This window comes from Microtus ochrogaster, unplaced genomic scaffold (assembly GCF_000317375.1).
Source record: "Microtus ochrogaster isolate Prairie Vole_2 unplaced genomic scaffold, MicOch1.0 UNK6, whole genome shotgun sequence".
Lineage (NCBI taxonomy): Eukaryota > Metazoa > Chordata > Mammalia > Rodentia > Cricetidae > Microtus > Microtus ochrogaster.
The window spans coordinates 11,574,505-11,587,990 of record NW_004949104.1 but is presented as its reverse complement, the minus strand read 5'-3'; the positions used below and the strand labels follow the sequence as shown (position 1 = coordinate 11,587,990).

Sequence of the window (13,486 nt, the reverse complement as noted above, 5' to 3'; positions counted from 1 at the left end):
CTCTGCCTCCCAAGTGCTGGGATTAAAGGCGTGCGCCACCACCGCCCGGCTCTCTTGTGGTTCTTATTAGCCTAACGCTCACCAGCTACTAGACTGGCAGGTCAGTGAGCCCCAAGGATCCTCCTTTATGCCCCCTCCGTGCTTTGATTACAAGTGTGTACCACTGGGCCCAGTTTTTAGTATGTAATACTAATAATTAGAACATGTATCAAATTTATGTCTGTGTTAAGATAGAGCAGTTTGAGTTGTAAGTAATAATTCAGTGGTGGGAGACTTGCCTATCACGTGACCAGGCCCTGGGTTCATTTCACAACATAAGACAACAACAAACATAGTACAGTAGTTTAAATATGTGGATGATGTTGTCACTTTCAGCTGGATAAGCAGTAGGCATCTGAAACAAACTTGGTTTCTCTGTGTTCTTTTTCCCTATCACTTATGGGCTGAGGGATTCACTTTTCTTAAGGGTGTCCTTCACCAGGAAAGTCCTTAGTCCTTTTTCTAGTTGCTGAGACAGCAAGTTTGACATACCTTTCTGTCGCATTTAGTGGATCAACTCATTGTGTGCGTTTGTGTGTGTGCGCACACATGCATGCATACACACAACTATCGCTTCAGAGACTATGAAGAATCTGGTAGCACTGCTTGTGTCACTGCTGCCTTGTAAGTCTGGTATTGCATTGTCACATCCAGCGGCTCTCAGCATCTTTCTTTGCCCCTTGTCTCCAACAGTGATTGTCCTTCAGACAGTGATTGTCCCTCAGAGCACTCTTGTTAAAATAATCCTTTTCTCACAACCCAGCAGAGGAACAGGCACAGAGACAGAGCCTTGGCCCCGCTGTTCCTTTGATGTTCTCTTTCACTTATTTAATGCTGCTCTTACAGCTCTTATGCTGAGTATTGACGTTCAAACTCCCCAAAATACCATCTTTTTTTTTAAATTAAACTTGAGCAAAGCCATAACACCAGGTTTGTATGATGGTAATCTGTTGAGGGAAGGAGCCCTTCGGGAGAGTGCTAGCACTCCTCTGCATTTCTAGTTGGACGTTCTTTTGTTTTTAGAAGCACAGGTTAAGCTGGGCGGTGGTGGCGCACGCCTTTAATCCCAGCACTTGGGAGGCAGAGTTAGGTGGATCTCTGTGAGTTCGAGACCAGCCTGGTCTACAAGAGCTAGTTCCAGGACAGGCTCCAAAACCACAGGGAAACCCTGTCTTGAAAAACCAAAAAAAAAAAAAAAAAAAAAAAAATAAAAAAAAATAGAAGCACAGGTGAGAGGATTATAGTAGCTCAGGAATTTTCAGGTAAGTACAGAATATCAGGATAATAGAGCAGTTGATTAATATTTTACCTGCTAAGTCAATTTGTTTCCATAGACTGGGTGATCCATTTTCCATAAAATAAGCCACACAAATATGAAACATTAGGAGAATATTGTGTTTGCAGATTGATTTTAATTATTGCTTTTTTAATCTTCAAGAATCATAACATTTGAAATTACTCTCAACACAGGAATGTCAATGGTTTTCACTTTCCTTACAGAGCTAGTTAAAGTTAGGAATACTTCCACAAAGGTGTTATTCAGTTTAGAACTAATGGTGAGGATTTGGCTGGTTGATATTCAGCTTATTCAGGGATGACTCTGGTTGAATTTCAGGTCTGTGTATGCAGTCTCTTTAATTAGGGTATGACCAATTAGGGAAAAACTATTGCCAATTTTGCCCCCTCCTTTTTTTCCTTCCTAAAATAAAAGGTCTCAAGTAGAAGAGAAAGAAGAGCCTTGTTAGAGATTGGAGAAGGACAGAGTCTCTCCTGCCCTGGACTGGTCATGGTAAGTACAGAAATAAAGAAATTAGAGTTGGACTCCTATCTTGATGAAATGTGAACACTAATACATCTGTTTATGTTTTTATAAGAAATAATTTCAGTTTTGCCCACTTCCTAATTATCTCTACCTCCTTTGCCAGCTCCTCAGTACCTGTCCACTATGAATAGAAGAGCTACTTTTACGGTAGTCGAATCCTGAGAGCTAGATATGTAGCACACTTTAAGTCAGTCAGTAAATGGAGGCAAGATTGAAATATATCATTCTCGGGCTCCAGGATTTTCATTTCTTCCTGTAATAGGAAGTTGGCTTGGAGGTGTAGCTCAGGCTAAACCACATGCTATTGCGTATGTGAGGCCCAGGCTTACTTCCTCCCTTTCCCTAAAACATTCTAAGAAGCAAGACATGTAAAAATGATTTTTATGTGTTTGTTTGGCAAGTGTAGAGATTGTTAGATGGCCACTCACAATTTTTTTATTTGATTTACAGAATTGTGAAATATTGTAAAATGCTTTATAAAACAAGCATATATTATAGACTGATCAAACTGAGCTAATTAACATACACTGTCACCATAGCACACATTTTAAATGAATTTGTTTTCTGGACGGCAGCAATTCCCTGCCTTTCCTTTAAGATTCTTTTGACCCATAATAGATGGGCAGCTGTGCACACCCATCCTTTCCCTTTCCCTGAAGAACACAATGGGCATTTCGGTGGCCTGTGGGCCATTTAGGCAGAGAAGATGGAACACAGCCAGCTACATCTCATCAGTCCTAAGAATGTGTAAGCAAAGCTTTGAGGACTAGAGAAATTGCTCTCTATAGCATTGTCTGATTTGTTTGTTTTTGTCGTTAACCATGTGGTAGTTCCTAGACCCGAAGTGTTTCATGCTGGTGCACAAAGAGGAAATTGGAAATATCATGTTAATTTCAAACTTCATTAGGGACGTGTGGAAAATGCTTTTTAAAATTAAAAACAAAGTGAAATAGCAACAATCCTTGCCCAGCTAGTTGTGTGGTAATGTCATACTAAAAGGGAAAGAAAGTTAATTTCTCCCTTTTTAAAGGTGGACCAGTGGGCATCACAATTTTCCAATTTAATCTTGTACCCAAAGCATGATGACGTTTTACTGTTTTTTTTTTTAATTTAAAGTATACCGTTTTTGTTTTTCCTCAGTTTTCAAAGCTGAAAGTGTGCTTGCTTAATATTAACATGGTGTGCATGCCAGTGCCATTGATCAGCAATTGGGCATCAAAGCAGCTCTGCTGTGCACTGCTTGCCCTTCACCGTGTGCTACATAGCCAGCAGTACAGTCCTTTTCCTGGTACTGTTGAGGTGTCTGTGGTACCTAGCACAGTCCTCTGGAGATCCCAATAGTTATGGAGCAGTGTAACCACACATCATAAAAGATCTGTCTTAGTTACTGTTCTGTTGCTGTAAAGAGACACCATGACTGTCAGTGTTTTAATTGCTATGCAGAGACACCATGACCACAACTCTTATAAAGAAAACATTGAATTGAGGGTGGCTGGCTTACAGTTTCAGAGATTCAGTCCTTTTTCATCATGATGGGGAGCATGGTAGCATACAGGCAGACATGGTGCTGGAGCTGAGACTGCTACATTTTGCAGGCAGCAGGAAGTCAAGTGACTGTCATAATGAAGCTTGAAGAAAAGAGATCTCAAAGCCTGTCCCCACAGTGATACACTTCCTCCTATAAGGCTATACCTCCTAATAGTGCCACTCCCTTCAGGAGCCATTTTCTTTTAAACCATCACTATGACTATGGCAACTTGTAAAAGAAAGTATTTAATTGGGGGTTTACTAATGGTTCCAGAGGGTTAGTCCGTGACCATCATGGTAGGGAGTATGGTAGAACAAATGGCAGGCATGGTGCTGAAATGGCAGCCGAGAGCTTTTGCAACCTCAAAGCCCACCCCTCCCACCCCCCACCCCCCGTGAGACATCTCCGTCAATAAGGCCACACAGCCTAGTCTTTCCCAAACAGTTCCACCAACTGGGAAACAAGCATTCAAATATATAAGCCAGTGGGGGTTAGTCTCATTCAGACTACCCCAAGGTCATTATAGCAAATTAAAAAAAAAGGTAGAATTTTGCTATGAGAACTCATGGTTGTGTGTATTGTTTTCTGATTGGTCCATGTTACTCACTCACATGTACGTATCAGTATATGTCTAAGTCATAAGTCTTATAACGCAAGCTTCAATTTTGCTATTATTTAAACATTTTCTCATTTGTCTATTGGATTCCTGATAATTACTTTGTTAGCTATGTAATTCTTTGAAATTGTTGAGTCATTGATTTATTTTAGTATAAATAGTATTGCTTTATCATTTGGATTTTTGTTTTTGAGCCTTAGTTTTTACAGAAAATTCTAGAATACTAAATTTTGGTTTTCTTAAAGATTTTTTTCCAGTTATTCTTTGACAGTTTCATGCATGTACATTGTTTTAATGATATCCAACTCCACTCGTACTCCCAACACCACCTGCATCATTTCCTTCTCCTAGATACCTCTATTTTTCAAAGGATTTTAAGTGAGACTTAAAGTGTGTCTTTTGGCAGATGTTTCCAGGGTTGTTATTTGTTCCCAGTAGGACTCTCCAGCCTATGTAAGGAGAAAGAAGTGCACACAGGTATATATACTGAGTTCCAGGCCAGCCTGAGATACAGTGTGAGACCCCATCTATAGAGAGCAGAAAACCAAAAAATTTTCTGTGTAGTTCTTGTCTAACATGTTTGAGGCCCCAATTTGATCCTCAGTAAAATGAAAATGGAGGGGGTTCTGACTATGTGAGCAGAGTTCATCATAATCTAGAGCCAGGCTCTCTCATAGACTATATGTCTTTTGGGTCTCCCTGTACTGTAACAGCCAGAGTGTAAAGTAGTTATTTTTGAGAGTGCTTGACTTCCTACTTTGAAATTGTCTTAACTGGAAGAGACCTCTTGGTAGTGTAAGGCAGAATGAGCAGGGATAGTGGTTTACACTGTTTTAAATTTTGGAAATTTAGTTTTTAGCTTAGTTTTTTGTTTGTTTTCTTTTATATTAAAACACTTTAAAAAGTTATTTATTTATTATGTATATTGTTCTGCCTGCATGTATGCATGTATGCATGCATGCTAGAAGAGGGCATCAGATCTCAATATAAATGATTGTGAGCCACTGTGTAGTTGCTGGGAATTGAACTCAGTCCTCTGGAAGAGCAGCCTGTGCTCTTAACCTCTGAGCCATCTTTCCAACCCTAAAGCACACCTTTTTGAAGCTTTCTGTTATGCAGATTTTGCATAAAGGATATACAGTGTAGCAAACTAACATTCAGCACTTAATAGTCTCATGAATTATCAGTTCATAGAGCTGTTTCATTTATTCTTCTCCCATTCCTTCTTATACCCCTTAATTATGTTGAAGTGAATTTCAAACATAATTTCTTTATTTTTAAGTAAGTATATATTTTTCAAAAATAAAGATGTAAAATTATAACATAAGGAGCAAAATTACTGCTTATTGGTTTCTTTCAAAAGGCACCACAGCCTCTTGGTGCCCACAGAGACTGTAATGCTTGATAATTTTTGCATCAGTGTGTTTCAGATTAGGGATACTTGTAATAGTCAGACTTCTGTTCTTATTACAAATGCTGAGAGAAGTCAACTAAAAACTAAAAAAGAGAAAAGATTTATTTTGGCTGATTGTCTTGGTCAGTTGGCCCTGGTTTATATCAAGGTGGGAACATGGGATGGAAAGCCCACTCACCTTGTGGTGCTGAGGAAACAGGGAAGGGGCTAGCTCCCTTCATTGGCCTATCTTCCTCTTACTGCCTCTCAGAATTTCCAGCTCCCTGCTAACAGTGCTGTGTGTCAGCATCAAAGCCTTTAACATGTGGGCCTTTGAGGAACCCTTATCCAAACTATAGCAATAACTAAGATAGTAGATGAAACACTTTGGGGGATAGTTTTTCTGCTTGTTTCAAAATGGTCATTGGATTATTATTGTGATTACATAAGTAAATACGGCAGAAAAATCAAGTATGGATGATAAGTAGAAGTTTTTAAATTAAACACTGTGGGGTTTTCCAGGATGAAGAGATGCGGCATAGCCTGGAGTGCATCCAAGCCAATCAGATATTTCCTAGGAAGCAGCTGATTCGAGAAGATGAGAATCTGCAGGTAATTACAGACCATTTTTGACAGTGTATTATAATAACGATGGAGCAAAACTAGTGGATTGAAATAATGTATAATAGATGCATTTCCTAAACTGTACATATAGAAGTGCAATCTGGAAAACATTGTTCCTTTTTGAAAGATTTATTTCCTAAAAGGTCATTGTTTAGTATGATTATTTATCATCATAAAAGTTCCTAATTTTGGTAAGTATATTGAAATTAGGTGAGTGTAAGCTGTCTTTCATATTCTTGATTTAAACTTGTATGGCAGAGGGTTTATTGTCCTTTTGTTCACCTGACCATTTAATCTGGACCATTTCTGCTCTGGAACTATGAAAGGTTTCTTTTGTTTTCCAGGTTCCTTTCCTTGAGCTTCATGGAGAGAGCACAGAGTATGTGGGCCGTGCTGAGGATGCCATCATTGCCCTTTCTAATTACAGACTTCACATCAAGTTTAAGGAGTCTCTTGTTAATGTAAGTGATTACCAACCATCTTTCCTGTAAGGTAGATAAGAAAAGGAAGAAATAAGAATTGTACAGGCTTGGGTATTTGAAAGCATTTTGTACTGTGCATTTCTCTCATTTAATTTCATGCTCAAGGACTGTTTGGTAAGGTACTCCTATGATTTATTTAAAACAATTCATCTTGTCTGCTTGTTAGTTAATACTTGTACCAGATGCTGCTGTTTTATTAAGCTTTATAAAGGTACAAAGTTTATTACAGACTGACATATCAGGCTCCTACATTGGTAAGGATCCATGTTAGTATGTTGTTTATTTGCATAATGAACTCTTACTAATGCAAAGGAAGTTGGAAGTTGTTATGAAGTGCATTTGCTCTTTTTTGGTTATGAGGTTCCACTAAGTAGAACTGGTTCTTCCAGTGCACTTCTGTCCTTGGTAGTCTTCAGTGAACCAGCCCAGAAAGCCCCACAACTTCACCAGTTTCTACCAGTAGGAGTATTTTTTTTCCCCTTTACTTGCCGGTGTTGTGGCTTTCTGCATTTGAGTGCCAGTGCAGAGAAGTGTGTTGTCTTTAAGAGCTCAGGTCTACATTCAGATTATGTGATTTGGAGGATTCTGTGAAATCTATTGCTTGCATTAATTTTATTCATCTTTCTAGAAATTACCTAACTATTCAAGTTGCAGCCTGTGATTTATAAGATCAGTAGCTGTCATTTTTGAGCTGACATTTTACTTATTTATTTACTTACTTGCTCATTCATTCATTCACGTTCTTGAGCCATTTTGACCTGAATTCTTCTGCCTGCCTTCTATAATTGGGTTATGTCTCTATTCAGTCCATTAGCTAACAGTGCACACCAGAGTCACCAAGGAAAAAGAAAATGTACTGTTCACAGAGTTCTAGGGTGCTTTCTGTTGTTGTAATAAACACCTTCACCAAATGCAACTTGGGGAAGAAAAGGTTTATTTCACCTTACAGCTTACAGCCTATCATTGAGGAAAGTCAAGGCAGGAATCTGAAGGCAGTAATGGAAGCAGAATCCAGGGGTAGTACTGCCCACCATGGACTATGCTCTCCCACATCAATCATTAATCAAGATTATGCCCCACAGATATGCCCACAGGCCAATCTGATTGAGGTAATTCCTCAAGCGTTGGGGGGGGGGGCTCTTCTCAGGTGACTCTAGTTTGTGTCAAGTTAACAAAACTAACCAGCACAATGGTTCATTTGGATTTGATCATTTCTGACCAGTGGATTAAAAAGTGGAAATGGTGCCGGGTGGTGGTGGCACACGCTTTAATCCCAGCACTCTGGAGGAAGAGGTAGGCATATCTCCATGAGTTCAAGACCAACCTGGTCTACAAGACAGGACGGGTTCCAAAGCCACAGAGAATCCCTGTCTCGGGGAAAAAAAAAAACCCAACAAAAAACCAGCAATTGAAAGTTCCCTGCCATGTCCTAGGGGAGGGAGTCAATTTACCACTCAACTTAAACTTAATTTTTTTTGTTCTTTAAGTGGTTGGCATCAGAGAACTTATAATTCAATTGCCTGTGAGAATGGTAAAGGTTCATCTCATTACATTTTCCCATATCATCCCATTTATCAGCTCACTAGATTTGGCTAAATACTTAAAGGTCTATTTTTAGATTTGTTTGGGAATAGGGTCTGTCAGAAAATCACATCATCTACCATCTTAAAGCTGTTTTCTTTATTTGTTCTATGAAAGTCAATTATGCAGCATGATGTGAAGCTGTGGTCCTTGTCCCTGTCAGCTTTTCTGTCTCCTTTCTAATAGTAAAACTGGCTTTTCTGGGCCCCTCTGGCAGACCTCATACTTTGCACATTTTCCCTTCTCTCATGCCTGGGGACTTTCTCTTCATCTCTCAGAACTTGGTTCAGGTAGTAACCTCCTCTGTGAAGCTTTGCTCAAGTCTGTTCCCTTCTTGGCAGTAATTGCACTCTGTGGCCTGCTTCTGTATGTAAACATACTTTCATAGCATTTACTAGACATGTTGTAACGCTTTGATGATTTGTCTTTGTGTCTTTAGGATCCAATATGTCTCTTGATACCTGCAACTCAGTAAATAATGACTTGAAATTAGTATGGATTTGAAATGAACATTAGATCTTCTCTCCCCTTTTGGATTTTTTTTTATCTTTTTTTTTATTGAGAAAAGGAAAAAAAACAAGTTTCCGCCTCCTCCCAGCCTCCCATTTCCCTCCCCGTCCTCCCACCTTTCTCCCCCTCCCCCCACTCCTCTCACCCTCTCTCTCCAGTCCAAAGAGCAGTCAGGGTTCCCTGCCTTGTGGTAAGTCCTAGGTCCTCCCCCCTCCGTCCATATCTAGGAAGGTGAACATCCAAACTGGCTAGGCTCACACGAAGCCAGCACATTAAGTAGGATCAAAACCCCCTGCCATTGTCCTTGGCTTCTCATCAGCCCTCATTGTTCGCCATGTTCAGAGAGTCCGGTTTTATCCCATGCTTTTTCAGTCACAGTCCAGCTGGCCTTGGTGAGCTCCCAATAGATCAGCTCCACTGTCTCAGTGGGTGGGTGCACCCCTCGTGGTCCCGACTTCTTTGCTCATGTTCTCCCTCCTTCTGCTCCTCATTGGGACCTTGGGAGCTCAGTCCAGTGCTCCAGTGTGGGTCTCTGTCTCTATCTCCATCCATCACCAGAGTTTAGGTTTCTCAGGAAATTTGGGATCAACCTGCCCCTGGACCCAGCAATACCACTCTTGGGAATATACCCAAGAGATGCCCTATCATATGACAAAAGCATTTGTTCAACTATGTTCATAGCAGTATTATTTGTAATAGCCAGAACCTGGAAACAACCTAGATGCTCTTCAATGGAAGAATGGATGAAGAAAGTGTGGAATATATACACATTAGAGTACTACGCGGCGGTAAAAAACAATGACTTCTCGAATTTTGCATGCGAATGGATGGAAATAGAAAACACTATACTGAGTGAGGTAACCCAGACCCAAAAAGATGAACATGGGATGTACTCACTCATAATTGGTTTCTAGCCATAAATAAGGATCACGGAGTCTACAATTGGTGAACCTAAAGAAGCTAAGTAAGAAGGTGAACCCAAGGAAAAACATATAGTTATCCTCTTGGCTAAGGGAAGTAGACTTAATTGCCGAGGAGAAAATTGGGATCTTGGGGGTGGGGTGGGATGGGGATAAGGGGAGATGGGGAGAGAAAAGGGAGAAGGGGTAGATGGGGGGAACTTGGGGAAAAAGGATGATTGGGATAAAGGAAGGTTGGACAGGGGAGCACGGAAGCACAATTCTTAGTTAAGGGAGCCACCTTAGGGTTGGCAAGAGTGGCTCCCAGGAGCCCAAGGCGATGTCCCCAGTTAGTTCCTTGGGCAGCTGAGGATAGGGAACCTGAAATGACCCTATCCTATAGCAATACTGACGAATATCTTGCATATCACCATAGAACCTTCATCTGGTGATGGATGGAGATAGAGACAGAGTCCCCTTTTGGATTTTAAGTTCATTTTAAAACAGTGCATTTCTGTGACTAGGCCTGTGTCATTCATCATTTATTTCTTATAGTAACTATATGAGTAGATTGTATTGTGATATTTTTTCATAGTGTGATTTTAATGTTTAAGAAACTGACAACTGTGCTTACTTTTAATCCATTTCCTTAGATGAAAGTGTTTTCTCTAGCATTTTAAATCTCTAAGTCTTAGAGCCATGTGTCACTTACAAAACCCCAGACACTGTGTTTGCACTCTCAGAAAAATGATTATGCAAAGTTATCTTGACATTGTAGGGACTATGCACATTTCTTATTGAGAAACACCACAGTGCTAGGGTCCCTGAGGTCATTCTAGGAACAAGATAGCTTATTCCTCCTGCAACAGATCCTAGATCTAGACCAGAGGATTGATAGTGGTTGCCTTTCTCCCTTCCCCTCTCTGCGACCCTCTGCTCTTTCTTCAGCAGATAAATGCTACAGCAAAACACAGGAGATCAAGAAACCCTATTAGCCAGGCGGTGGTGGCGCATATCTTTAATCCCAGCACTCGGGGGGCAGAGGCAGGCAGATCTCTGTTAGTTTGAGGCCAGCCTGCTCTACAAGAGCTAATTCCAGGACAGGCTCCAAAGCTACAGAGAAAGCCTGTTTCGAAAACAAAAACAAAAAAACAAAAATAAAACAACAAAAAAACCAAACCAAACTAAAACAAAAAACTATTAAAGGTCATTTTATCTAAATCATCCATATTTAAGCCATTAGAACCCAAATGTGCTATCTCTATGGTGGCATGCCCTACTTTGCATTTTTAGCACTTCAGAAAAAAAAGTTGCCATTAAATTTTAAATAGCTACCTAATATCAAATATTCTCTTAATTTCACAGCACATTGACTGTTTATAGGCTTGGATACAATGAGCACTATTCCTTTTATCTATACAACCTCAGTAAACATCAAGTTTACAGTTCCTAGAGTGAAATACCTCTGTGGAGAGTCCATTTGTAGCATTCCTGGTATGAGCAATTGTCTATTCTTTATTTTTTCCAAACTATGTTTCTTTGAAACTTAGATAATTTATTAAGCAACTAAGTGTTCAAGTGGGATTTATGAAAGTTTAAAACAGTTTCTGTTGTGTAATTGAACAGATTGATCTTAATCTGCTATTTCTGAAACCACAGTGGGTCGCATGAGACTCTTGGGTGATGGCTGTTTCATGTTACCTTGCAGTCTTGAAAACCTGTCTCCTGTGTGAGTCTATTCTCTTTTACCAGTGCTCTAGTTGGTGCTCTTACGAGAATATTTTGTGGGGTGAAAATAAAGTTTATACATAAGTAATAGTATTATGATCAAAAACGTAGACTGAGAGTGGAAGGGATGGCTCAGAAGCTATAGGCAGTTGCTGGACAAGCTTACTCCCTGGAACCTGCATAAAGGTGGAAGGAGAGAACCAATTCCCTGTAGTTGTTTTCTGACCCGTGTATGCTTACTGTGTTGTGTGTGTGTACACAGAATAATAAATAAACTTAGAATATAATGTAAACAGAGTTTAAAGCAGAAATGGTTTATAAAACTTCGTTTCTTGGTCAGTCTCTCAGTGCCTAACAGATGGCAGTCTAACAGCTGTTGGTATTCTCCTTTGTCTAGCAGTTACCTTTGGTCACCATACACCAGAAAGATCTTTTTTGTTATTCTGCCAGCTAGTAGGTCAGAGTTTGTAGTAAGCCAGCTCTGAAACGAGCAGGCTGACATGGGGCTACTCTTTGGAGGCAGCGTGGTCAGTGAACAAACCTAAGCACATTTTTGGAGTGCTACTTGCAGTTCCTATAGCCACATTCTGACTGGGTTTGATACAGCATTAGGGACAAGTAAGCTACTCTTTTTCACAAGGCCTTAAGAGTGTATGCAGTCTGGGTGGGGGTAGTATACACCATTAATCCCAGCACTTGGGAGGCAGAGGCAGATGGAGCTTTATGAGATCGAGGATAGCCTGGACTACAGAGTGAGTTCCAGGACAGCTAGGACTACACAGAAAAACCCTGTCTCGGGGGTGGGGTGGGGTGGGGTGGGAGAATGCACTCAGGGCTGATTGTAACTCAGTTGGTAGAGTACTTGCCTAGCATGCATCAAACAAACCCTGAATGTAAAGCACCAAATAAAGACATGGTGGTATAGACTGTAATTCTAGCACTTGGGAAGGTAAGAGAGTTAGTAGCTGTCTTTAGTGGCATAGGGAGTTTAAGACCAGCCTGGAATACGTAAGACCCTGTCTTGAAAAAAAAATGAATTTTTATTTTTTCATATCTTGTTTGGAAAATGCGTTTGTAGTTGGAGGTTAAGTCAGATATTTTCAGAAAGAATGTCACTGCATCAACCTGAGAGTCATTTACACACTTGAGAGACATTTCTTCTGTCTCACTGGCGTATCGATCTCTGTCCACTATTGTTAAGTAGGACCTGCTGACCTAGTTGGCAGGGAGGGGGACCATTCCAATTCACTCAAGCCTTGAGTCCTACTTGACAAACAAGGCTCTTCAACTGTTGTTTTTTTTTTTTTTTTGAGCAAGTTGGATCTAGCCTATTTTAGTTTCTTTGACTACTGTATAACTTCTTGTTATCTGTGTTCTATTCTACTGAGTAGAGACTCTGACCAGTGGCTACTGGTGTGCCGTGCAGGCAGTTAGGCCTCCTCCTTTTTCAGAAGCCTCCTTTGCTAAGAACTGAGGAATGAATCTACTCTGCCATCTGGAACAATGAACACTTGGAGTCCTGTTTGCACTAGACCTGTAGTACTTCTGTGTAGAGCTCTTCAGCTTTTGTGTTACTGCAAATCATAGCTTCTTAAAGTAGAACCTTGAGAGATGACCTTGTGAGTTTGATATTCAAGGATCTATTCCCTCTTCTTTTCCAAAGTCCCTACCTCTTCTTGGTGGTCATCATGCTGTGACTTGAGGTCATTGATTTAGGGAAAGGGAAACTCTAATGGGCTCTAGTAAGTCACTACTGGTCCAGCTAAACGTGTGGCTCTGATTGCTTCTTCCCTGTTAATCATTTGGGCTGAGTGTGCCTGCAGCATCAGTGCCTTTTGACTAAGAGGACTTTATCCTTTTTAATTTTAGGTTCCATTACAGCTTATAGAAAGTGTTGAATGCCGTGATATATTCCAGCTTCATTTGACATGTAAAGACTGCAAAGTTATCAGGTAGGTGGTGTGTTTGTGAGGCTGTGAAGTATTGGCAAAAACATTCTTTAAATTGTTGTTACATAGTTTGTTAGCAAAATGTCTTTTGAAGGCCCCATTTGTTAGAATAATTTCTGACTAGTTAGTTCCTGAAATATTTTATTTTTATTGAGTATTGTTATATAAACAGACACTTTTTATTTGGACTTTTTTTTTGTTTGTTTTTTGTTTTTCGAGACATGGTTTCTCTGTGGTTTTGGAGCCTGTCCTGGAACTAGCTCTTGTAGACCAGGCTGGTCTCGAACTCACAGAGATCCACCTGCCTCTGCCTCC

The 13,486-nt window shown here is 40.3% G+C and overlaps 1 protein-coding gene across 5 annotated transcripts in view; it reads left to right on the top strand.

The window, feature by feature from the left end:
- The window catches only part of Mtmr3 (myotubularin related protein 3), a 125,360-nt gene that overhangs the window by 64,564 nt on the left and 47,310 nt on the right, over positions 1-13,486 (top strand). For all 5 annotated transcript variants that reach the window (XM_013353387.2, XM_013353389.2, XM_005366138.3 and 2 more), the window contains exons 3-6: positions 1,751-1,828; positions 5,921-6,010; positions 6,367-6,483; positions 13,092-13,174. In XM_013353387.2, coding sequence (XP_013208841.1) covers positions 1,826-1,828; positions 5,921-6,010; positions 6,367-6,483; positions 13,092-13,174 — 293 coding nt within the window. In that variant the 5' untranslated portion in view covers positions 1,751-1,825. The remainder of the gene's footprint in view (positions 1-1,750; positions 1,829-5,920; positions 6,011-6,366; positions 6,484-13,091; positions 13,175-13,486) is intronic.